Source organism: Oryctolagus cuniculus, chromosome 4, assembly GCF_051225735.1.
Source record: "Oryctolagus cuniculus isolate XC-2025 breed Fujian yellow rabbit chromosome 4, ASM5122573v1, whole genome shotgun sequence".
Lineage (NCBI taxonomy): Eukaryota > Metazoa > Chordata > Mammalia > Lagomorpha > Leporidae > Oryctolagus > Oryctolagus cuniculus.
Window position 1 is genome coordinate 157,207,440 of NC_142870.1, and position 27,631 is coordinate 157,235,070.

Sequence of the window (27,631 nt, forward strand, 5' to 3'; positions counted from 1 at the left end):
TCATTTAAAAGCCTTTTTAAACAAATTTTGGCATTAAACAGCCTCAAACCTGGTTACCTACTTTGAGCACATATTTTTAGAGAAAAGAACATTTAAATAGCTTTATTAACCACTACTGAGTCAACTTTGAGGTGTTTTTTTATAAAGATATAATTGTGTGAATAAAAGATATATTACACTAGAATTAACTTCAAAATAAATTTGTATTATCTCCGAAATTTCCAGTAGTGATACTGTGATACTGTTATGCTAATGCTAAATATTTTTAAAGCTACAAAAGGTGAGAAATCTAGTCCCACTTGCTGTGACCTCATAGAACATTTCAGCAGCTGGGATCTTGTTTCATGAGTAAAATCAGAAATTCATCTTAGATATGAACAGAAATTCTGAAATTTTGCAATTAATTTACATCAAATATAATTCTTAATCAGGTTATAGAAAAGACATGCTATTTTATTTAGGATATACATATGAACAGCTGTTGTTAATTACAGGTGTTTCTGTAACTTTAAACAAAAGGTTCACCTCTGAATATTAAAGTTAAAAGTCTGCGTCCAGACTGGGTAAATCAGCTTGGCCTTACATTAGAGTTTTAAAATAGATTCATTTTCTTGGTATACAAGGTTATCTTTGCATTTCTTGATTTCTGCAAACCTGTTCAAAAGCAAAAGTGCGCTCTTTTGCAGATGTTTCTCTAGCAATGGAAAGCCTCGCCACGCACATGTGACTAGTTCTGCTCAGTCCTTCCTGGCATCCTCCTCTGCCTCAGGATGAAGCCAGACAAGTAATGTCCAGGACTGGACACGTGGAGTCCAGAGTCTGAGTGTACAGCGAGCCTGTGAGGCAGAGCCCACATCCAAGCCTGGTCCTTGAAGGGCTGTTGCCAAGTAGTCAAGATCCCAGTCAGGTCGCAGCAGCCAATTCACAGGACTGGACAGTAAAGTCAGAGCCAGAGGCCAGCAGGGTGAGAAAAAACAGGTCCAGGGGTATTTGAGGACAAGGCTGAGGAGCGTGGCAGGCAGACAAGGCGGTGACCTTGTCGGGTTATTTTTAGCATGAAGGCCTTTCTTCTTGGTCAGCCTTGCCACAGTTTTGTTGAGAAGAGGATTTGTGGCCACTATCTGTGCCTCTGAGAAGGGGAGAGGATGCAAGGGAATGGATGAAGCTGTGGGTCTGAAGACATGATTTGTGTTCTTGACCATGATGGGACACTGAGATGAACAGGCAGCAAGAGCTCACCTCCTGCTGGTTTTCTTCCTCTTTAGATCAACTTACCCTCCCTCCCTCAGAAAAAGAGAAATAACAATATAAACCAATAAATAAACAGTACATAGATGCATGCACAGCTCTCTTTAAGATTTAATTTGCTCCCATAAATTATACCCTCACTGAGAATACTGTTAGGGAAAGTATATCAAAAACTCTACCAATTTGCTGAGAAATAAATTTGAAAATGACCACAGATTGGGCAGGTCAATTAATGGCATTGAACTGTGAGATCTGATTTGGCAAAATCATTTTCTCTCTGAAGGTCATTCAGAGAACATTGCTGCTTATGGCTTTGTTTTATATGAATATAATGCCTTTTACCAAAATCAAGTCCAAATAAATACATCTAGATAATTCAAGTGTACAGATAATGCTACATGTTGGAGGAAATTCTTCAAAAATGCTCAGATAGTAAAAAGATATTTTGTTTTCACACAACATTGCAATGCCTGATTTCAGCAGTTATTTTCATTTAACACTTCAAAAAAAATTCCACAGTAACCTAACCTTCAGAAGACAATCCCAAAGCCAGTAGCAATCTCCTTTCTGCCTGACTTGTCAGTCTGGGTTAATAAGTGTTTCCTCGGCCAGGAATTTCAATTAACTTAAGTGGAGTAGATCTGAATGAGATAGAAATTATTTGTATTTGCTTATTAACATTTATTTTTCTTTGCAAGAAAAAGCAGAACTAGGAAAAAAAAAAAAAAAAGAAAGCAAAACAAAAAGCCAGAGACACATGTATCTCATCTGCTCTCATAAAGTATAAATTTTATAGGAAGAGAATTTTTTTTGAAAACTTCTACTCTTAACAGATTTTTTTTCAGTCCATCTGGATAGATAGATATGAAGAACCAATCTAGGGAATTTGGATGAAATGCTTCTCTTTCAATCTTTGAAGCTCCCATCATCCAGATGCTCTGTTTCTATATATATATATATATATATATATATAGAAAATATATATATATATATTTTTTTTTTGACAGGTAGAGTTAGACAGTGAGAGAGAGAGACAGAGACAGTGAGAGACAGAGAGAAAGGTCTTCCTTCTGTTGGTTCACTCCCCTAATGGCCGCCATGGCTGGCACGCTGTGCCGATCCAAAGCCAGGAGCCAGGTGCTTCCTCCTGGTCTCCCAGGTGGGTGCAGGGTCCAAGCACTTAGGCCATCCTCCACTGCCTTCCTGGGCCACAGCAGAGAGCTGGACTGGACGAGGAGCAACTGGGACAGAATCTGGCGCCCCAACCAGGACTAGAACTCGGGGTGCTGGCACCGCAGGCAGAGGATTAGCCAAGTGAGCCACGGTGCCAGTCTAGATGCCCTGTTTCTATTAAAAGATGTATCCTGTTAGGATTTCTGAGATGCTAATGGAAAAAGTGCCACCAGATATGACGATTTATGCAATTTGATGCGAATATCACCAAAACACACAAATGAACAGCAAATGCCATAGAAACCTACAGCCAATTTTGTAAGATATATTATATAATGTATGCCAAATAATGGCTTCTGCATCACTCAAAATGAGATAAAAATTTCGACTTTACTACTTTTATGTCTCAGAAATTTTTGCTATTTAAAAATTTGCATGATGCAGAATGGTTCTCTTTAGTTATCCACCAACTTAGTTGTCTAGTTTTATATGTCCAAATTCTCAATGTCAGTACTATTACATGAGCCACTTACAGGTATAACAGTGCATTCTCTCAAAAGAAAACCTAAACAAATACAAAATTGAACAAGTGTGTGATAAATAATAAGGGTAGTGCTCTATATTTGCTTAGTCTTTTTTAGCTTTCAAATAAATTTTGTATACACTTTTCAGCTTTTATCCTCAGTACAACACTGTGAGATAAATATTCGAATTCTTAGTTTATAAAAGAGAAAACTGACTCATTGATAAACAGTCACTCAGTAGAATCATACAACGACTTATTAGCAAAGCCATTATCAGCAATGAAATTGTTTAAGGTTCACTGTCAACACATACAGGATATTGTCTTTCATGAGAAAAAGTTAAGTGGAAAATTGTACAGTGGTTGGAGTGGGTCTTTAGCCCAGGTGTCAAGATGGCAGTTCAGATGTCTGCATCCCACATTAGAGTGCCGTGGTACAACACCTGCCTGCATCTCCTGACTCTGGCTTCCTAGAGACAGTTGTGATGGCTAGAGCAATTCAGTCCCTGTCACCCTTGTGGGAAACATGGATTGAGTTCTCAGTTCCAGGCTTCAGCCTGGCCCATCCCTGGCAGTTACAGTCATGTAGGGAGTGAGGATATGAGCATAATCTCTCTCTTTTTCTTTCTCTTTCTGTTTCTCTCTCTCTGTCTCTGTGTATGTCTCTCAAAATCACAATTAAAAACTTCAGATGGATATTATCAATAGGACATAATGACAATAATAGAGTATTTTTCATGTCTATAAAATATTGCTAATTAATCATTTATAATTAATTTTGAACTAATTTTATAATATAATAGACATACATGAATTAAATTTTTGTGTCATGTTGCTATATTATTAAAATGTAGTGTACCTTGACCGATTCTAATACCTACTTATATTTACCAAGATTTTTAGCCTTCTATTCAGAGATAATAATTTAACATATAAAAAAGCACAGATATGCTCTTTTAAAATTATTTATTTATTTATTTGAAAGTCAGAATTACTCAGAAAGGGAAGGAGAGGCAGAGAGAGAGAGCGAGGTCTTCCACCTGATGGCCCACTCCCCAACTGGCCACAATAGCTGGAGCAGCATGGATCCAAAGACAGGAGCCAGGAGCTTCTTCCGGGTCTCTCGTGGGGGTACAGGGATCCAAGGATTTAAGCCATCTTTCACTGCTTTCCCAGGCTACAGCAGAGAGTTGGCTCGGAAGTGGAACAGCAGGGACACAAACTGGCACCCATATGGGATGCTGGCACTGCAGGCAGAGGCTTTACCCACTGCACCACAGCGCCGGCCCCACAGACATGCTTTTAAAACAGAAATTAGGGGCCAACACTGTACTATATCAGGTAAAATTATCACCTGGGACACAAGTATCCCATATGAGTACTGGTTTATGTCTCAGTTACTCCGCTTCTTATTCAGCTCCTTGCTAATGGCATGGTAAAAGCAGTGGAAGATGGTCCAAATGTTTGGGCCCCTGTCACACACAGGAGACACAGATGAAGCTCCAGGTTCCCATCTTGGCTTGGCCCAAAACCTGGCCATTATGATCATCTGGGAATTGAACCAGTAGATGGAAGAGCTCTCTCACTCGCTCTCTCTCTCTCTCTCTCTCTCTCTAATTCTGGCTTTCAAATACAGTATAAATATTTACAAAAAAGACAATAGATATCAGATTTTATCATTCTTCTCAAAATACTACAATGGCCCCATATTTTAGCACATATAACAAATTGACGTCCAACAGAAAGTCTTTTTCTTCAGATCACGAACAAGACAAGGATTTCTGCTATTGCCATTGCTTTCCCATTGTACTAAAAGCTCTTGCCAAGACTGTTAAGTAGGAAAAGAAATAAAAGGCATGCATGTTATATAGAAAGAAGTAAAACTTCCTCTCTATATAAGTGAAATTATCTTATATATAGCAAATCCTAAAGAGCCTACAAGAAAAAGAACTAATAAATTCAACAAAGTCACAGAATATAAGATTTATATACACATATCAGGTACGTCTCCATACACTAACAATGGAAAATAGAAAAATGAAACTAAGAAAACAATTTCCTTTACCAGAGCATAAAAAAAGAACAAACACACACTTAGAAATAAGTTTAACCAATGACGGATGCAAGGCTAAAACTATACAACAATTCTGAAAGAAATTAAAGAATGTCTAAATAAATGGAACGAAGTTGCAGGTCCATGGAAAGTAAGACTTCATATCATTAAGATGGCAGTGCTATGCAAGTTAGTTCACATATACAGTGCGATCCCTATAAAAAGTGCAAGTACTATGCACATGAAACCTTGGCTGGAAGCAGCTTCTGGCACTGCTGTTCCCCTCAAGGAGCTACCTCCTGCTGAGAAGCCACCTCCTGCTGGAATTTTGTCTTGACTGCTGTTCTCAAAGACACCCGTTTCCAACATGGAGCAACCAGAGTGGCCATTGTCCAGTTCCCCGAACAGAAGTTGGTGTTCATTCTTCTGAGGGGGAATGTGAGGAGTCAGATGGGTAATAGGCAGTCAGTGGAAATTGGGGTGCATTAGCTTAGGAATCTCCAATTTTACCATGAAAATAGCAAGGGAGTGGTAATTCTATCCTCCTGAGCTCACAGCTTTTTGTGAAAACAAGTTACCTAATCCACCCTTCTGGATGGCTTTTTTGTTTTATCATGAGCAAATCAGGTCTTTTGATGGTTATTATTTTCTCCTGCCTTGTAACTGAATGTCAATCTAATTGTCAAGTACTTTTTTTCCAAAATTGTGCTTAAAAACCCCACTACTTGGCCAGCACCACGGCTCACTAGGCTAATCCTCCGCCTTGCAGCGCCGGCACACCAGGTTCTAGTCCCGCTCGGGGTGCCAGATTCTGTCCCGGTTGCCCCTCTTCCAGGCCAGCTCTCTGCTGTGGCCCGGGAATGCAGTGGAGGATGGCCCAAGTACTTGGGCCCTGCACCCCATGGGAGACCAGGAGAAGCACCTGGCTCCTACCATCAGATCAGCGCGGTGCGCCGGCCGCAGCGTGCCGGCCTCGGCGGCCATTGGAGGGTGAACCAACGGTAAAAGGAAGACCTTTCTCTCTGTCTCTCTCTCTCACTGTCCACTCTGCCTGTCAAAAACAAAACAAAACAAAAAAACCAAAAACCCACTACCATAGGCCGCTTCGGGTTTTGCTTCTCCTGGAGCCCCCCTCCATGCCACTATGACTGGAGGTCTCTGACTCTAATAAATCTTGCTTTTAGACTTTTTAAAAGAAAAGGAAAAGTACATTTTCGTAGAAATGACAGGCTGACCTAAAATTCATTAAGAAATGAGGCATCACCAGACAAAATAACATTCAAAAATCATAAAATCAGATAATATGCATTTCTGGGTATAAAAAAGAATGAAAGAAAAAAGAAGGGAAGGAAGAAAGAGAAAGAGAGAAGAAAAAGAAAAAGAATGGAAGGAAGGAAGGAAAGAAGGAATCAGGAAGGAAGGAAGGAAGGAAATCACAGTAATCAGAACAGTGAGTGTGGCATAAGAGCAGAATTATATATCAATGGAGTAGAATTTAGTCCATAAATAAACTCACACATCTATCTATGACCAATCAATTTTTAACATGAGTGACAAGACCATTCAATGAGAGAAAGAATAATTTCTTCAACAATGATGCTGGACAAATGGATACCCACACAAAAAGAGTGATGGAATGGATTTGGACACCTGCATCACAACATACGTCATTCAAAATGGATCAATGACATAAACATAAGAACTGAAATTATAATACCCTAAGAAGGAAATATAGGTCTAAATATTTGTGCTCTTGGATTAGACAATTGCCTCTTAATAATGATAAGAAAAGTACAAGAAACAAAAATAATAACTTAAAGTCCATCAAAATTTAACATTTTTGTCTCTGAGGACTCTTTCAAAAATTGAGAAACTAACACACAGAATTTTAGAAAATATTTGCAAATCATATATCAGATGAGGACTTGGGGTTCAATATTTTTAAAAGATTTATTTATTTGAAATGCAGAGTTACAGAGAGAGGGAAGGAGAGACAGAAAAAGAACAATCTTCTATCCACTGGCTCACTCTCCAAATGGCTGCAACAGCCAGGACTGGGCCAGGCCAAAACCAAGGGCCAGGAGCTTCCTCCAGGTCTCTCATGTGGGTGCAGGGGCCCAAGCACTTCAGCCATCATCTGCTGCCCTCCCAGGAGCATTAGCAGGGAGCTGGATTGGAAGTGGAGCAGCTGAGACTTGAACTGATGCCCATATTGAATGCTGGCCCTGCAGGTTGTGGCTTTAACCTGCTGAGTCATAGCACTGGCCCCAAGAAGTTCAATATTAACCATTAGAGAAACTCAGATAAATATCACTAGGAGTTACCACTTTAAGTTCACTAGGATTACTGTGCTAATATAAAGATTTAAGTTAGATTAAAAGTAAAACAGAAACTAACAAGTGTTGGCAAGGATGTGGAGAAACTGAAAGTCTCAAACATTGCTAATGGAAACATAAAATGCTATAGGCACTGTGGAAAAGTTTGGCAGTTCCTCAAAATGTTAAATACAGAGTGACTATTATGTGTATCCAAGGTAATTAAAAACATGTACTTACATGCAAACTTGTACATTAATATTTATAGTCACACTATTTATAATTGCAAAAATATGGTACCAACTTAGACACTCATCATCTTTCTATGGAGAAAGAAACCAAATATTGCTGCTGGGAAACGGGAAAGTAAGAAAGCAGAAATTAGTATTAAAGGGTTTCTTTTGGTGTTGATGGAAATGTTCTGGATTTAGAATAGTTCTAATGATTGTACAGCAAAAAAAATATTAGAGAAACCTCTTGATGGTAACCTTAAGGTTGCTAAAATAGTGAATTTTGCATTATGCAAATTTTTATCTATAAAAATATATTTAAGCCCATTCCTTGCACTTGCCAAAGGCCCTGCATGATGTGGTCCTCTACTGTCTATAGAAACTTATCTCATTCTGCCCTCCGTTGTGTTCCCTCTGTAACAACCACTATGCACCCCTGGCCTTCTTACTCTCTTTCCACCTAAGAAACAAGGGTCTGCCACTCTACCTGTCTAGAATGCTGTTCCACAGACAGTCAGGTTACTGAACCCCTCACCATTCAGTGAAGCAGAATCTTAATCACCCTGCACAAAACTATATGTAGCCCTCCATCATCCTTGAATTCTTCTTTCTCTCCTCTGCTTTCTTTTTATCAATAGTATATATCACATCCAAAAATGTCATGTAACAATCTAAGGTTGTTTGTTTTTTTGGGGGGGGGGTTAAATATTTTTTTATCTTTATTTTTTAAAATTTTATTTAAGGTATACAAATTTCATGTATTTCATACATACGGATTTAGGAACATAGTGATACCTCCCACCCTATCCTTCTTCCCAACCTTCTTCTACCTCCCTCTCCTATTCCCACTCTTAATTTTTACAAAGATCTATTTTCAGTTTACTTTATAGATTAACTTTACACTAAGTAAAGAGTTCAACAAATGGTATGAAGAAAAAAAACACTGTTCCTCAACAGTACAGGCAAGGGCTGTTTTTTCTCAGTCACTTTCGTAGAATGTAAGCTCTATAAGGCAAAATGTTTTAGATGTTTGGTTCTCAGTTAATTCTTAGCATTGATACAGTTTCCTGAAACACAGTCGACTCCTAATAAACAATTTTTGTAGGAAAGAATGAATGATCAAATGAACACATCAATGAACCATTGAAATTACACAGGAAATAACAATGTTTGGGAAAGAAAAACAAATAGTAGAAAGAGGCAGAGATAGATGCTATATCACTGGCCAATTACATTTCTGTGGAAATTGCATTTTACTTCTTTAAAATGCTTCCATTGCTTCCATTGTTTATACAAGTATGAATTAATTGGGGGATTTAAGGAAAGTGGTTATGATTTTATTTCAACAAGGACTTTTATTACATGATTTCTGAAGTCCCTTCTGGCTCTAAGGTAATACACTGTGAGAAATAGGATGTTTATTAAAGAAAAACCTTAACCATAAGATCCACAGTTTCTAAAGAAGCAATTATTAATTTAATTTAAGAATTACATTCATTACATTCATTAGCTCTTCTGTTTCCAAAGGCCAACAGCTAAATTAGACTTGGTAAACGTGGAAAATTATTTTTTGCATTTAGAAAGTTATGCCAGAAATTACATCAAGGCATTACTGCCAGATCTTTCTTTCTTTTTCTTTTTCTTTCTTCCTTCCATTTTGCTAGATCACAGTGACATAGCCCAGAAAGAAAATTGCTGAGATTCTTTAGGGGAAAAAAAAAAACACCACAAAAAGAATAACATTTTAAGCAGCTGATAAAGAGGTAAAAATAAAACCTAGCAAGGCTGGGGGCAGGAATGGAGGAAGACTTCCGGGAGGTGTAAAGCCTGCAAAATGTGACTCGGGGCCACAAAACAGATTAAGAGGTTCTCTCTCTAAAGCCACAGGTAAAAATATTAAACAAAGAAACAAACCCGTACTTTTACTAATAACATGGATCTGTAAATCTTGTTCTAAACCTAAAATAACTTTTATACATATTATTAGAAGTGGTTAATAGTTACACCCCATCCGTTTTATTATTTTCTTTTTAAGAACACCAACATTAACTAAAAGCACATACTAACATCTTTTCCAGTTAACTGAAGGTACACAGGATGCTGACAAATCCATCCTGCACTTTGGGAAGCCATCCAACACTTCCCAAAAGATTAAACACAAAGTTACCGCACAACACAGACATTGCCTTCCTACACTCTTTCACTCTTTCACATATAAACAAAAGAATGAAACTCCTACATCCACACAAAGAATTGTACATAAGTGTTCATGCACATGTTACTCATAATACTCCAAAAGGGGAAGCAACCAAATGATCCAAGGAAAAATAAATTGTGGGAGATCCCTGTAATGAAACACGATTACACCCTAGAAAGAAAGTTGGAGTAAGTGCCACATCATGATGGAGCTTTGAAAACACTATGCAAAGTAAAAGAAAGCAGCTACAAAATGCCAGGTACTACATGATTCTATTTATATGAAATATCTGGCATGAATAAATCTCCAGAGACAGAAAAGGAGATTACTGGTCTCCAGGGCAAAGGGAGTTCATGGGTGTCTGCTAATGGGGATGAGGTGTCTTTGGGAGGAAGGAGGCTCTACTATTAATTGTGGTAAAGATTAGACAATCCTGAGAATATACTGAACACTGAATTGTACTCTTTAACTGGATGAATTATCCAGTATGGGAAGTATATCTCCATAAAGTTGTTTTGTCGTTGTTGTTTAAGTAACAAGCTGTGAAAATTCCTCTCAAATTCCAGTTCCTTTATTTCTTGTTTGCTATGAGGGACAAGGACCTGTCGCTCCCCCTCTTCATGGAGGAACGACACTAAACCCTGCCTAGGCTTCATAACTTAGTCTAGTCCGGATTGCTCCCCACAGATCCCCCTTTCTTTTTATTTTTTAGCGTTGATACGCGCCTGTCTTCGGTGTCCCGCGGCACACACTCTGCTCTACTTGCTAGCGTTGCCACAGGCTCTTACAAGTCCTATCAATCAGGAAAACCGAATCCGGGTCCTCTCTTCGCCATTGTGAGGAGGTTTTTAGGCGCTGATGCGTGCCTGTGTTCGGTGCCCTGCAGCGCATGCTCTACTCTGCTAGAACTGCCTGCAGGTGTTTACAAAACCTATCAGGCAAACCGAATCCAAGCCTTCTCATTGCCGTATTGTGGGGGAGACTTATTAGTGTTGGTTTGTGCCTATCTTCGGTGACCTGCGGCTAGCCGCCCAGGTGCTCATCGCCTCACTAATCGGGCAGACCGAATCCAAGCCTTCTAATTGTTGCATTGTGGGGAAGCTTTACTGATGTTAATTCGTGCCTGTCTTCGGTGACCTGCGGCTAGCCGCCCAGGTGCTCATCGCCTCACTAATCGGGCAGACCGAATCCAAGCCTTCTAATTGGCATGTTGAGGGGAGGCCTTATTTTTCTCTATTTCTCTATCTCCGGGCATTCCTATTTCTCCCATTTTACTTCTATCTTCCAGCATTCCTATTTTTCTCACTTTACTTCTAAACTTCTGTTTCTCTTATCCCTGCAGCTTCCCGGCGCCTCGCGCTGCCGGCAGCTTCACGGCTCCGCGCAGCTTCAGCCCGAGCCTCATCTGCGCGGCTCGGCTTTGCGCGGCTTGGCTTCGCGCGCTCCGCGGTCTTGCACTTAACCCTTTCGCGTCTGAACCACGGCCTACGCCAGCGTTCCCTATCTATTCACGCCCCGTGCTCTCTCTGCACGCGGCGGCTTCCGCGAGTAACACAGCGTAGCTTGCGTCTCCACCACTAGCATTCAATCCAAGTTCCCCGGGCTAGCCTGGCGAATTCAACCCAGCGTACGTCTCCGCCCCACGGTTTGGCTTCCCGTCCTTTGCTCCCCGGGCTAATCAGACGGATCCCAATCTGGCTTACGTCTCAGCTTCTGGTTTCAACTTTTCGCCCCCTATTCCCGGGCTAACTTGAGAACCCCAAAGTGGCTTTCGTTTCCGCCTTGGCCTGCCCCCCGCGGCTTCAATTTCCCTAACATTTTTCTCTACCCGGTATGTTTCCCCAAGCTTTCCTCCAACGATACTCCTCCCTCATTTCTCCTGGCCTCTCCCCACAGTCCGCGTCCGAGTCTGTTTGTTCTAGCTTTCACTTTCGCTTTCGACCTTAGAGATTTCTCCCAGCTTCCCCCCGTAGTCCGTATCCGAGTCTATGCCTAGGCTTTCAATAGCTTCTTCCGGCACCCTTTTCGTCCGGCTTTTCCCTAGGCTGTTTGCTAGTCTCTCTCTCCGGTATTTTCCCAATTCTTCCCGTTTCTTCCCTCCTAAGTTTCATCTCCATCCTAGGTTTCCTATCCAAGCTAGGTTTCCTATCCGAGTCAGGTTTCCTATCCGAGTCACGGCACCATTATGTCGCTCCCCCTCTTCATGGAGGAGCAACACAGGACCCTGCCTAGGCTTCATATCCGAGTCACGGCACCATTATGTCGCTCCCCCTCTTCATGGAGGAACGACACTAAACCCTGCCTAGGCTTCATAACTTAGTCTAGTCCGGATTGCTCCCCACAAGGACCAAATGCTGACTCCCCTCACCTGGCAATGTAAGAAGGAGCATAGGTTGTATTAATTCACATGGATAGCGTAGGGGATTTAAGAAGGGTCATGGGGGAAGGCCCTGTCCCACTTACGCCTTCAGGTTGCTGTGAGGAGAAAGAAGCTAAGCCTTATAAGCTAATACATGCACATGAGGTAATAGTTAATATGCATCTCAAGCCCCAAATTCCTCCTAAATACAACTAGAATCATTCATCTGCTAAAATCTTAGCAGAAGAAAATCCAAACTCCTCTGTATTGTATATCAGTCTGGCCTTTGAAATCATTCTAGCCTCAATTCCAGCTGTTTGCCCACATGCTACAGTTAATCCTGTTAAACTACACCACTTGCCCCAAATGATATGCTCTTTGCTAGCTTTCTGTGCACCCCTTGGCCAAGGCTCAGAACAAACGTCATGGTAGAGGCTTGGTGACTCCTTTGCAATATGCTCACAATAACTCATGTATGTTCCTATTTTGTTTCCAATCATGTTACTATAATTATTTTAAAGTTAATCATCTTTTCCCCAGATTGTGAATCTCAAAAGGGCAATATCTGGCACATGGTAACTGCTTAAATAAAGTACTTATTATCTGGATGGGTGGATGAAGGATTGAATACAGTGTTGTATTTAATTATCTCTGCTTGACATCTCTGCTCTACCACAGAGGAGAGCGTGGAAAGAAAGGATACTTTATAAATGCAAAGGAAGTTTAAAATATTTAAAATTGGACAATCATTATTTAAATGATGTGCACAGTGGTGTGGAATGAGCAGAAAATGGACAGCTAAGACATGCCCAACCCTCAGCAATGAGCTCTCAATCCCCATCAAAAGAGTGTTCCACCATGCTGAGCAGTTTCTTTTTAAACATGGCCCAGAAAAGACCAGCCAATTGCTGCGTCTAGTGCCCATGCATTGTACCATAATCAACTGTGTTGCCTGATAAGAAATGAACCAGGATCAGTGTTCAAGAGAGGAGGATGTCTGCTCCAAGTTGTCACCTCTCCAAGACATGTTCAAGGATAATTAAGACAATAGCCTAGAACCTAGATCCCATGGACATAGAATTCCACTCTAAGCTGGGGAATGTGAAATTCTGCTCCAGGTCCAAGACCGACCACTTACAACCTCCTATGTTGTTGCCCCATGACCCAGGGTACAACAAGCCATCAGTCTACACCACTCATACCGGCTGCTGCTAAATCACCTACAAAATTTTCCAAGTTCACAGTCGATTTGCCCTGCATGCTAAGCTTGCTCTTTTGTGCCCATGTTTCTGTTGATGCTGTTTATACAAGGATTCCCCAGAGATTCAGGCTGACCTCAATTTTATGCTCAGATGCTCTTCCAAGGAGACCTTTTTTTTTTTTCTCTTTCCAGTGCTAGAAAAAAAAAATCAAACATTTCTTAGTATTATACGCCCTGGTTTGCAGGAACAACTGATGTAAGTTTGGAAAGGATTGCTTTTGATTGCTCTCTATGCCAGAAATTCAAATGCCCAAGTCTAATTCTTTGTGTGTGTAACTATTTCATAGCTATCAGATCTTGTAACCAGAGAGTATTGGGTGGATTTGGGGCATTTATTATTTAACTTTGCTTATCCTAAATGATACTCAGTATAAAACTTTAAAATGCTTTCAAACTGTGTACCTCAATCAGAACAAAGGAATAAAGCAGTTGATTTTTCTTTAGAATATTACATTACATGCAGCTGAAAAATTAAATTTTTCTGTATAATCTTGTGATGAAGTGAAAACTAATGAATCAGTTAAAAAACACTTAGGTGTTTGCCTATGTCATCTTTCTACTGTGTACGAAGAACCTATACTTCATACCATCTTATACTCTTAAAAAATTTTTTAAGAAAGAGAATTCAACAAAGTTACTTATTAGTGCTGTTGTAACCTCTAAAATTGATGGTTTTCTAATTTGATTTAGAATCTCGATGCTGAAGTTTTTAAAGTGATCTAGTGCATGGAAGACTCAATGTTCATCTTTCTCTATATAATGATGAAAATATTAAATTGATGCCTTAATAAAATCTAGAATTTGTTTACTACTGTACAAATATGCTAAGTGCTTTTGCATTCATTCATTCTCATTATATTCTTTGAAGTCAGAGCAGGAACTATTTTTGCCTCTTTTAAAACATGGGAATAAAAGTTCAAAGACTTGAGTTAACACACATGTACCTCTCCCCACATGTATGGTGTTTCAGAGAACTTAAGAGAGGAAGGGATGTTAAGTGAAAAAAAAAGATTCTCTGTCTTTCATTTTAAAATAAGTTTCATGCTTTACTTTTTTTTCTTGTTGTCTTCACCTTTAAAATATGTAAATTTTTTGTATTTAAAATGCTTCTTATAAAATTGAGTTTTTAGTTTGAAGCAGACTATTTAAGAGAGCAATTTTAGAAAAGATGTTATAAATTTAAATTATTCATGTTGGGCCAAATGTTAAATAGGAACTTAATTGCCTTCAAATTTGCAAAGCAACTAATTAGGCCTCTAGCCAGTTGAAATCACATAGTACTAACATGTAGCTGTACATTCAAATGCTCATGGAAAGACGGCAGATGCTCTTTTGAGAGTTTGCTCACTGGATAGCTGCACATGTCCAGTAGAGCTGTTTGTGGGTGCAAACCAGGACAAAACCACATCTGTAGCTGTATTAATATAGGCAGACCTCTGTACCCATGGATTCTGCATTCATAGATTCAAACAGTGGTGCATCAAAAACATTCAAATTTTTAAAAATCACATCTATATTAAATATGTGCAGAACTTTTTCTCGTCATTATTCCATAAATAGCACACTATAAGATCTATGTAAACAGTATTTGCATTGCAAAATGTATTATAAGTAATACAGAGATGACTTAAAGTATATAGAAGAATGCACAATAGTTATACACAAATATGCAATTTTGTACAAGGGCCTCGAGCATGAGTATCCACAGATTTCAGTATCCACCAGGGTTCTGGACCAATCTCAGGAATATCAAGTGAAGGCTTTATTATTTTCAACCTCTGACTTTCTAGTTGGGTCATCGGGGTTTTTTCCTTGGGAAGGTGTTTCTGTGAGAGATTTAGTTGTAGGAGATGAGTATGCTCCCTGTCTGTTTCCTGGCTCGCCACGTAATCTTCCCTCTGTCAGCCTCTGGCCTCGTGGGATGCCTGATCCACTGGGATTGCTTGGTCTTGGACTGTGAACCTCCAAACTATAAGCTGAAATAAACTTTTTCATTTATAAGTTAGCTCACGTCAGGTATTTTAGTTAAAGTTACAAAAAGCTAACTAATAAAGAAAATTGGTATCAGGAATGGGGCTGTCAATTTTCTGTATTAACTAGCTTACTGTTCCTTTAACTAATAATTCCTTAGAGTAGCTCTTTGGGAAGCAAAGGTTTACTTTGGCTTACATTTTCAAGGTTCAGAGTTCAAGATTGGACAGCCCAATTGGTCTAGCATCTGGTGGAGACTGGCAGTGGTGGAGTGTGTGTGGAGGAACAGTTGCATGGTGAACCAGGAAGCAGAGAGAGCAGTGGGGTCAAACATGGCTGAAACAGCCAAACCTCTGGTGACAACTACCTTCCAGGGCAAGACCCAGTGACCCAAAGACTTCCAAATGGCCTCACCTTCTAGCTGCCATTATAGATCAAGTCTCCACCCTAATCCATCAACAGTTATTTTAATCCACTAACTATTAACATAAAGACTTAGGGTTTAAATGGCTGCATGAGTTTGGGAAACCAAGTCTTGTTTAATGCGTAACAACATTCAAATTTAAACTCTACATTTTCTAATTTTAATTTAATTTCCTTTCTTTTTCCTCCCAGGGATATGACACAGAAAATTCTCTGGTGTAAAAATTTCTCAAGCTATTTTTTGTGAGTCATAATTTAGTCTCTGCAGAGCCTGCACTGAGTATCTAGGGCATTCATCATGAAACCAACTGGAAGAGAAAGATTTGCTTTAGAGAAGACTCCTGCATTGGTGAAGTAGGCTTGCAATTAAGTCAGTCAAGAAAAGAAATATAACTAACAAGAAGAGATAACCCAATAGGTAAGTTGGTAAATACCTAGTATTGTTTTAAAATAGGCATTAGACTATGTTTACTATAATATTAATTTTCATGAGGCTTAGGATAAAAACATAAGAGATAAAATAAATTAAAATAAATTTTAAAAGCTATACAATTCATGTTATATAAAACTATAATAATATGTGTTATTCAAATGTGTAAGCTAAAATCTTCAGCAGCAACACCAAGGAAAACAATCCTTAAAATACTATTTAATTTTTAAAATGTGGACTTGAGAGATAAAAAATAGACTGAAATGAAATATTAAGTGCATCACATATAATTATATTTGATGAAATAATTAAAAATTAGTAAACACACTGGAAATCTAAAATATATGAAGAGAAAAATAGAAGTAGAGCCAAAATTTTCATTAACACAAAAAAGACACTGTAGGCAAAATGACCTCACTTTCATTAAAAAGTAAGTCATGTATATTTTTAAAGGGCCAGTAAAAAAGTCTATTACATTGACATGGTCTTCTTGCATCTGTGCTAAAATACATTTATAATTTATTGCTTTTGCAATTAGAGAATCTACTAAATACTTAAAATAAAAAGAGGTGAAGAGCCTGAGTAGAACTGAGGGGCGAAGACCTGGCAGGCACGACTGGATCTGAGCAGCTCTGAGGGCTTCTCAGGGCCAAGGACCATGGTGCAGGAGGCAGCTCAAAGCCCTTCAGCTCTGGCCTTGAAGACAGGACCCTGTATCTGCTGGCCAGCTTTCTCTCCCTCATGACTCCATGCTGGTCAGCCTTCACTCAACCTCCAGGAGGAAAAGATGCCATTTCCAGGAGGTCACACTGTAGCCCAAATATCTGGGAGTCAGGAAAAAAACCATTCAGATCTAAGGCTGGTCATTTCGCAATGACAGAATTTACTAGATAAAACCCAAAATTATGATTAGGGTTAAATGCTTAGAATTCTATATTTTTCTCCCCATGTTGTTTAGAAAGTCACTTAGCTCTAGTTTCTTCATATGCAGAGTAACTGGAGTCTATGTCCCCCATTTTCTTTATTGGCAACTACATCACACATATAGAGGAAACAAAGCAATTACATGAGTGAGTTTAGCTGGGGCAAATGCTATGTAAAATTGTTGGCTTAACCAAAAGAAGCAAAGATTACAACAAGCCTTAAATTAATTTAAATCTCTCCCCCAAGCAAATATTTTACTGATTACAAAATCTGTGGAGTATTTGATAAAGCAAGTCTTCAATGATACAAAGCAGACTTTTGAGAAAGTAATTGCAGAGATTTTTAAACAATGTCTAATCACTGACTGGAAGTTCAATGTACAGTAAAATATATATATATTCACTGTTTTGTTAACTATGTAATCGTATAAGAGGGTACTTCAAAGAGTTCATGGAAAATTTAGTTAAGATACATTTATTTTGGTGTAAAAATTTAAAATCCATGCATAATTTTTTCATGTTATCCATGTCTATGAACTTTTGAAGATTCTCAAATGGAAATCAGAAAAGCCTTCTTTCAATTGGTTGCCAAGAACAGATCTACTGACTTGCAGAAAATAAATCTTATGGGTAATATGCATATTTTATATTAAAAAGCATATTTCAGTACTGTCATTCCAGCTGTCCTCTTTTTTGTAGGTGTATGCACACAGACACATGCACAGAACCTCAAGCACTCACATGGCTCTTGCTATTTTCTCTCTAGAACCTTGTATTAGTTTCAGAAACAACACAGTCAATCCTTCTTCAAATAGAATAATAGTCTTTAGAATTGCAGTTTTTAAAGCACAGCTGTTGCGAGCTGCAGTCCAAAGTTAATATTTTTATGCCATGTTTTTAACTCAGCCTCCAAAAATCCTTCTTTGTGAAAAACAGACACACATACTCAATTATTTATAGCCTCTGGAAAATAAAACGCACCAACACACACACACACACACACACACACACGACCACCATTCCTGCGATAGTTTCTGGATACGAGAGAAACAATCACAGCAGATGTGCAGCATATTACAATGTTCACAGAAATATAATGCATGTGAAAGTGAGATAACACTCCTGCTTACCCCACATCACACGGCCTACCCTCTGCCTTCTCAGTGAGGATGAGGGCAGAGGGATCCAAGCAAGTTTATGAGGCCATCATGTGACCCCACTGCCGGCCAAAGATTCTGCTACTAAATAAGAAGCTATAAATTTCTTTCTCATTAAATACTTAGTCATCTTCTCAGAAAGACTTTATACCTAACTCCTCTAGATCTTGTGTGTAACAGGTGTCCAAAGCCATCTCTCCCTCTGGAACATTTTCTATTAAATATCTCTTTGTATGAAACTTTACACTGTCCTCTACACAACTTGGAATGCCTAAACTTGATTTCTGTGTAGGCAACCACATGTATATCTAGAATGCTTCCAATCCCTTTTGGAATACATTTGTATGTATCCAGTTATGTGTTTAATGCAAAAACATACTAATTTTTAAAGACTGTTCTCTTCACTAACTACTTAACAGAATCGTCTATAATCTCAGGTAATTCGAAGTACTTTTGCTTTTCTCAGTGATAAGAATAGCATATTGAAATATTGTATTCAGTGCTTAAATATAATGGGCCTTTCTTTTCCTATCCATATTTTTAGAAATTCCTCTACTCCCTGGCAAGGGCCACAGCTTCTCATCACCTGGCAAGCGTGCATGACACAAGTCCAAATAAAATCCTAAAATAATGAAGGAATCAGTTACGAAACCTGTCTATCACAAGGGCATAAGCCTACATTTTCAAATGACTCCTCCAAGTATGGATGATGGTTGCTCATGTCTCTTTGCACTGTGGCCTCACATCTGTGGAAGTGTTGGCACGTCTTCCTTTCTTTCCTGACCCTGGTTCTTCCTTTACTGTGCAAAACTCACCTCTGTGAATTTTACAACATTTCTGTAATTTGTTTCTTTATCACCCATTTTATGTTTCTGATTAATCGCACAATAGACCTAAGCCATGCACTCGGTATTAAGATCTGGCATTTACCCAGTTGCATTGCCTGTGGGATGACCCACTCTTTCAAGCTACATAAAACATATTCTGCATCACATTTCAGATTAAGGGAATTGCCTTGAGTATGAAGAGAGATGCTCTTCTTCCACATAAATTTATGCCAGTCATCTCTGCGAGGGTTTGCAAGGATATTAAGAAGCTCAGTCTCAATTTTCATTTCCAACAGCAGACCTCAGAGCAATATTATTTCTTAACTCAGCCACTGTGATAGCCCTATAAACAATGTCTCCATATTTATTATGCCACATCAATCAATTCTAATATGTAAATCAACCCTACTTTATAATATACTCATTTGATACAAATATGCTATCAATATTTGCCTTACAAGAGGTTTATTTGCTCACATTTTGGAAAACAAAATCCAGCGACATAAATATTGCTTACGAGGTCCTTACAGGTCTGTACCCCACTTAACTTTGTAGACTCCTTTTCAACCTGGCTCCTTGCTTCAGAAACCCCCTTTCCTCTAGTTAATGGAACATTTTTCCTTTCTTCAACATAGTTTCTCATCATCAATTGGCTAACACCTATGTATTAGTTTTCCAGGAAGCTTTTAAGCACCCCCTAAATTGTGTTGGCACTCCCTCTTCATATTGCTGTCACTAAATCCTTTTTCCTTCTAATCACCATCATGGCATCCAACATCTACATCTCAATTTCCAGCCCACTAATGGCATTCCTCACTAGCCTGAAAATTCCTAAAAAATGGCAATATATTCATCTTGCTCTCAATTATATCATGTGATTCCTGCTCAAGGAATTCATTGGTCACAAAAATATTTGTTAAATGAATGAAAATTTCTCATCACACTACATGTATCCTTTCCTCCCTTAGACTCCCTAAACTACTGGTCTTGTTAGGTAATGGCAATAATAACAACTCAAAGGACTGGGAACATAGGGAAGTGCCTATTACTGCCCTGCCATTTGATACATGAGAGCACACTGGACCAAAGACATGAGGCAAAGTGCTCCAGGATACTGAGCTGGGGGAAGCAGTCTCCAGGCCTGCCTGAATCCAAATATTTCACATCCCTAGTCTGTGTTTCCTGCACTAACCGAAGCTACTTACCACCAGCCAAGACTTCTTACTAACTCCTTTGAACAAAGTTCTTGAGACATTGACCAAATATTGATTGGGTGGATAACTTATTTCATCAATTTTCTTGCTGCTTGGCCTTGATTTATTCCTATTGCATTAACTCTAATTTTTTTAAATGTATTTATTTGGAGTAGAGATTTGAGAGACAGAGAAGGAAAGAGAGAGGGGGAGCTCCCTCATCCTCCTCTTCACTCCCCAGATGTCTAGAATGGCCAGGGCTGGGTTGGGATTGAAGCCAGCAGCCAGGAACTCAATCCATATCTCTTGTATAAGTGAAAGGAACTCAAGCACTTGAGTTAGCACTGGTTGCTTCCCAGGGTCTGCATTGTTAGAAGGAAGCCAGGATCAGGGTATGGAAACCAAGTACACCAATATGGGATGTGGGCATCTTAACTGGTGTCTTAACTTGGAGGCCTAACGCCCATGCAAATTTCATGAACTTTTTCAAAATATGAGAACCAAGACTCTTTGTTTTGTTGTTGTTGTTGTTGATAGAGATCTTTAAAATATTGGGGACGGGCATTGTGGTGTAGCAGGGAAAGCTGCCAGCTGCGGCACCGGCATCCCATATGAGCACTGTAGTCCCAGCTGCTCCACTTCAGATCCAGCTCCCCGCTAACATGCCTAGGAAAGCATCAGAAATGGCCCAAGAGCTTGGCCCCCTGCACCCACATGGCAGATTCAGAAGAGGCTCCTGGCTCCTTGCTTCAGATTGGTCCAGTTATGGCTGTTGTGGCCATATGGGGAATGACCCAGTAAATGAAAGATTCTCTCATTCTCTCTCTCTCTCCCCTCACCCTCCCCCCCGGCCCCGCTTCTCAAATAAACATGTAAATATTTTTTAAAAAAATATCATGGGTGTTAAGTACTTTTTTTCAAAACAGGTTCTCAGTACACATTATTTGGAAGACAAAGTAAGACAGTATTTCTGGGACATTATCCCTGATGCATACTGAGTGCATAGTTTTTTGGAAGTAAATCATTTACAAGAATGTCTGAAGCTGTTTTTGCCTGTCTTGGCCTCTTTATTTTAACGTGGGAATAGGAGAAGAGATGAAGCTTGCTAACATGCTAATTTCACTTCATTTCCACCACTAGAGCTCTGTCCCAGCCTTAAGACACTTAGTGTTAGTGGCACCTTTTGGTGTGATTTCCCTGGTAACTCATCACACTGTGATTCTGTCCCAGCAAGTCCATGCTTCAATGACCATTTGAGGTTCATTTGGTGTCACATTTTTCAGGACTCAGAAATTATACTTGTAGGACTATGCATTCAAAATGCTGGTTCTGCCACTTGTATGTGCTATTATTTAAGCAAGGTAACAATTCTAACAATGATTTCTGTATTTACAGAATGAGGATGGGAACCCAAATAACATATACTAGAGAGGCTAAAATTTAAAACACTGACATCTCAATTTTTTGACAAGAATAAGAACAAAATGGATATGTGGTCTGTGGGAATGAAAAACAGCACAAAGTTTTGTAAAAAGCTTGACAGATCCTTACAAAAGGAAACATGCTCCTCCATTGGAACATAGGGATTCTATTTCTCAATATTTACTAATGAAAGTAAAAAAAAAATCCATAGAAAAAGTAAACACAAATGTTCAGAGTAGTAGCTTTATATATAAACTATCTTCAATAGGCAACTCAAATACACTTCTTAAAAAGAACAGGAAAATTATGGTATTATACATAAGTTGCAATAATATTCAGCCACAGAAACAAACTGATACAAAAGCAACCTAGATGAACCTCAAAAACTCTATGATGAACAAAAGATACCAGCCAAGAAAGAATACACAGTATGATTCCATTTGTATAACATTCCAGAAAAGGTATATTTAAGGTACTGTGACAGAAAGCAGATCAGTGGTTACCTCTGGATGGGGAGAGAACTGACTGGACGGAGCATGTATGGGGTGGCAGGAAGGATCTAAATCTTTAACTAGGATGACAGTCACATCAATGAACAGATTTGTCCAATTCATTGAACTATTCATTTAAAATTCATATGTTTTATTGTATGTAAATTAAGCCTCAATAAAGAAGTAAAGAAATGTATTCACTCATACTGTACTTGTGTCTGAAGGAACAATTTTCAAACTGCAGTTCTGGGTCTGTAATGTGAGCATAAGGAACATACCCTGATTAACGGCTAGAAAAACCATTAGATTCATTCTTGTACTGTAAATAGGACACGGAGGGGGCCACAGACTTTTGATTGCTGGGAAACAATCGTGGCAAATTCACTGTGGTAAATGTCACTTGGAGCCCTCCCATCGCGTGTCATAAATTGGAGCTTGGCTCCAGCTGACCACACGCCTCCCAGAACACATTTTCATATACCCTGCTTTATCTTGGGGGTGGAAACGTAAACACATTGTACTGGTTGTTTTTAAACAGCTTTCTTCAAGGAAACCTAAGAAGCAAGCAGTGGTAAAACAATTTAATTTTTTCAATGATAATAACAAATAAGCATTAACCATATGAAAATACTTCAAAAAAGTCATCAAAATTGAATTAAAAGAAGTTAATGTGGTTCAAAACTTTTTTGAAATTTGAAAATAAAAGAGGTCTTTGAAAAGTTCATGGAAAATGTTGACGGTTAGAGACTATGCTGCTATTTGAGATGAAACATTTAGGTTAGTATCTGGGGAAATGTCAGGTTGCTTTCATTAGAAGTCACACCACTGAGGCCCACCTTCGTTTTTCTCTCTTTTTAAGAGTAACTGTGCAGACTGATAGAAGCTGAATTTCTTGAGAACAGTTTTAAGTTTGTTTTCCCTTATTTTCATGTATCAAGTAATTGGTCACAGGAAAGACTGTGTAACTCGCAAAAAAGAATCATTAAAAACAAACATACAAAGCAAATTTAAAGAGAAAAAAGTCAATAATTGTTTTGTGGTTTCAAAGTTTAATACTGCAAATACAAAGCAATCTATTATTTCTTACAAAGCATTCCACAAAGTAAGTGCATTAAGAACGAATCGATGGGTAAGAGGACTAAGAATGTAGCTACTAATGGCATGTGTTGAATTCAAAGTTGGATAAAATGGAAGTTATATTAACTAAGTATAACTGTTTTCCTCCCAACACTTTATTGCTGTGTGTCATATTAGGCACTTATAACATTCTCCCTCTTTCAAAGTACAACTTCCTTTCATAATTATGGTGATGGAACATATTTTTTTCCTACATTTCTGCTTTATCCTGTATAGAACTTCTTAGACTAATTCTTCAAAAACCAAGTGCTGAACGAATTAACTAAGAGTGCACTATAAATGGTATCCACATTAAAAATGAACTGGATCCTAGACACTATAAGTGTCTAGGCAGTTTGAGGAAAGTAGACAGCTGACCATCTCTAGCCTTCTCAGCCCAAATTCAAACTAGTATTGTTTTAAAGCATGATGGGGTAAGTGTATTTTGTCTACACTGTCCCCAAATTTCTTTAAAGCTCTAATAGTAAATATGAGAAAGTAAAATGTAAACTTACAAATAAGTATCTCTGAGAACATTTAAATGTATTCTTCCATAGAATTAGGACCAAAAAGGCATTATTCCAAATAAATCAGTGACATGAAAATATATAATGAAAGGACCAAATTAAGTGTGATACATACTGACAACAGCTCCTATTGTTAGTTTTCCCAAGAAATCAAGAATCTAATGGTTTTTCTAGCCGTTAATCAGGGTATGTTCCTTATGCTCACATTACAGACCCAGAACTACAGTTTGAAAATTGTTCCTTCAGACACAAGTGCCCTCTAGGGTTCACTACGGAGGTTAAAAAAAAATAGGACTCTTTAGAGTGCTACTGTTTTGCCAGATCATTCTCAACCTTCAGACACTACTGGCTCCCAATAAACACGCTTGGGCAAGTTTTGGAACTACATTCCAACACAGTGCAGCCATTAGAGTCTGACAACAGTCTAAAGTAAGTAACAAGATTTGAAATTAATATTCCATATTTAAATTTTAACTGTCCATAAAATCATTGAGTTGAGTTAGATGATAAATCTTATGTTTGTTATCCTTTTCATTTAAATAAAAAAAATAGAAATCTAGAAAAGTGTAAATGACTTGCCTAAGTAGTATACATACATGCCACAGGTACCCCCAAATTCTCCTGAGTTCTGAGTTAGGGCTCCTTTCATTGCACTATATTCTACCTGCCGCTTCACTCCATCATGTACTTGGTTGTTCTCTCAACCTTATTGGGTAGGATCTACTTCTAGGATGTTTTTTGCATGACCAAAATTTAAGGCCATCGTCTATTGATTCCAAAGGAGTTCACTGATATAAAACTCCTACAGCAGTTTTAATACTCTGACTAAAGAGCCCAGAGCACATAAGCAACTCATTTCTCTTCAACAAAAGAGATTTATGGAGGAAATAGTTCTCTGTTAATTAATATAGTTTTTGTAATCTTCTAACAATCAAAAGTTCCCAGAGGATGGAGTACAGTTCTGAAACACTTCTCACCCCTTGAGTTAAAACATCAAAATACTTTATTAGAATGGGTTTTGTCTTATTCAAAATAGCCTGCAGTGTATATGGTTACATTTCCCTTAAGACTCCTTAGTTTTGATACCATTGTAAAATTGATTTATTTCTGAGTATATTTACAGGGTCTTTCTGAAGATATGAGCAAAAAAATCTCAGAGAAATAAAGGAAATCAATTACTGTTTGCCGGTTATATTTCCTGTCATTAACAAGAAAAATAATAATAACTTCTTCCCATTTATGACTCCAGAAAACAAAATGCTGCAGTTTGCTAATTTAGTTTGTTTAATTTAGGGAGAAATTTTGTGTTGATGTGAGAACGGGTTAGCACTACTGTCATCTTGAAATATGTTCAAAACAGTACAATCTGAGTATTTAATTTTTATCTCATGGTACATTCTTCAATGAACTTCAAGCATTTAAAATAATTTCTTATGTTTATAATAAAACCATGTTGCCAATGGTTGAAAGGTGACAATGGAAGGAACTTTTAATTATATTTTAGTATTCATTGATATAGGAAATCTGCTGTGCACTTAAGAATGATACAAAAAGAAATTCAAGAGTATGAGAAGAAAGCCCTTTTCTTAAAAGATCTTAAAATTAACAGAAGGAAACAAAAGAACTGCACCTAATGCCAGTGCAAGGTAGCAGAAGAGGAGGACTGAAGAATAGGAGTAGGGGCCGGCGCTGTGGCATAGCAGGTAAAGCCACAGTCTGAGGTGCCAGCATCTCATATGGGTGCTGGTTCAAGACCCAGATGTTCCAGTTCCGATCCAGCTCTCTAATTATGGCCTGGGAAAGCAGTAGAAGATGGCTACATCCTTGGGCCCTTGCACCCTTGTGGGGGACCCGGAAGAAGCCCCTGGCTCCTGGCTTCGGATCAGCACTGCTCCAGCCATTGCAGCCATTTGGGGAGTGAACCAGCGGATGGAAGATTCTCTCTGCCTCTGCCTCTCTGCAATTTTGCCTTTCAAATAAATAAATCATTAGGAGAGAAAATTCATACTTCCTTTGCTTTAAAAAAAAAATAGGAGAAAACAGTGGTAAGGTCTCTCCAAAAAGAGTGATTAAATCCAGGTTAGAAAATATAAATTTCGGCCAAAATTGGTACCACCATGTAAACAATCACTTACAACAGGACCTTGTTTTCTTACTACTCATCTTTAGTTCATAAACAATGCCTCTTGTTTCTATACTATTAAATTAAATTAAATTTGACCCAATGCTGCCTATGTAAGCAGCAAACTGCAACTTAACGTAGCATGCAAACAACCTGCGAACCTAACGAGTATATTCTGGTAACAGGTAGCCGAGAGTCAGCTAATCAGAGCAGCCTCACTCCAGCAAGTCACAGTCCAGCTGTAACCAATCAAGCTGTTTCTGTAAATCACTGCCTTTTCCTGTCCATAAAAGCTGCCTGCCCACTTGGCTGAGTGGGGCAGTCTAAATCTCTAGTGGTTGTCAGTGTTGCTATACTGGGGAATTACTTTTTTACTCAAATAAACTCTGGTAAATTTTTCTTTAACAATACTGAAGTATATTTTAAATCCACCCACCACTTCTATGCCCACACTGTTCCAAGTAACTGTCACCTCTCGCCTTAGCTAGTATAATCATCTGCAGTCTTGATCCCACTCTTAATTTCTAATCTACTCCCTGCACAATCATAGTAAACATTTTTGGAACCTGAAACAGGTCACGTACATTTCAAACCTTCCAGGGTCCAGCTGTCTGTCACAGCGTGCAGCACGCTAGTACTATTTGCTTCCTCTGCTTGCGCGCCATCAGCTCTTTTGTACAGGTGGTGGAGATCTGGCTCATGTCCCATGCCTGGAATTGGAGAATGAAAACCCCATTTCCCAGATTCACTCCCATAGTGGTCTCGGCTATCATTTAGTTCCTGCCAACTAGATTGCATGAGACTGGAAGAAGAGATTCAGAAATTTCTACTGCTTTTTTTTTTTTTTTTTTTTTTTTTTTTTTGACAGGCAGAGTGGACAGTGAGATAGAGAGACAGAGAGAAAGGTCTTCCTTTGCCGTTGGTTCACCCTCCAATGGCCACCAAGGCCGGCGCGCTGCTGCCAGCGCACCGCACTGATCCGATGGCAGGAGCCAGGTACTTCTCCTGGTCTCCCATGGGGTGCAGGGCCCAAGCACTTGGGCCATCCTCCACTGCACTCCCTGGCCACAGCAGAGAGCTGGCCTGGAAGAGGGGCAACCGGGACAGAATCCGGCGCCCTGACCGGGACTAGAACCTGGTGTGCCGGTGCCGCAAGGCGGAGGATAAGCCTAGTGAGCCGCGGCGCTGGCCTCTATTGCTTTTATATCGCATGTTCTCAAAGAAGGGCTTGGGTTTTCTGAGGAAGCTGGCAATGTGTGCCTGTATCCCAGTTGTATCACGGGCCCCTTGCTGGCCCAATTCTATAGCTTGGCTCTCAAGGTTGTTGTTTCTTCTTATGCCCTTCCTAATGACTCTGTTTTCATCCTGTCTTTTCAAGCAAACTAAGGTGGATTCTAAACCCTATTGTTCGACCCAGGATGATGTATTTACTTTGTTTATTTACTATCACATCTTTTTAAAAGCTTATTTATTTTCTTTTGTTTTTCTCTGCTGAGCTATGCTTTGCTCTCTCTATGCTTTGCTAGAGAGCGGTGTCTATTCACTCAGGATGTTCCCTGAGATTTCAGCATCAAAGCCAACCACAGAATTTGTTACACCTGTCAGGACTCGTGAGGCAGACTATGAGCCTATACTGTTCTGTCTTTCTAGCACTTGACTAGGTCTCTGGA

General features: G+C 39.0%; 1 protein-coding gene across 7 annotated transcripts in view; it reads right to left on the reverse strand.

Annotated features, from left to right (window-relative positions):
• ZNF385D (zinc finger protein 385D) overlaps positions 1-27,631 on the reverse strand; it is a 1,082,242-nt gene that overhangs the window by 42,541 nt on the left and 1,012,070 nt on the right. Inside the window, exon 1 of one of the 7 annotated variants that reach the window (XM_089332301.1) lies at positions 18,237-18,324. The exons of the other annotated variants lie outside the window; for them this stretch is intronic. Coding sequence (XP_089188427.1) covers positions 18,237-18,243 — 7 coding nt within the window. The 5' untranslated portion in view covers positions 18,244-18,324. Of the gene's footprint in view, positions 1-18,236; positions 18,325-27,631 lie in introns of those variants that run through there. 7 annotated transcript variants of the gene reach the window in all.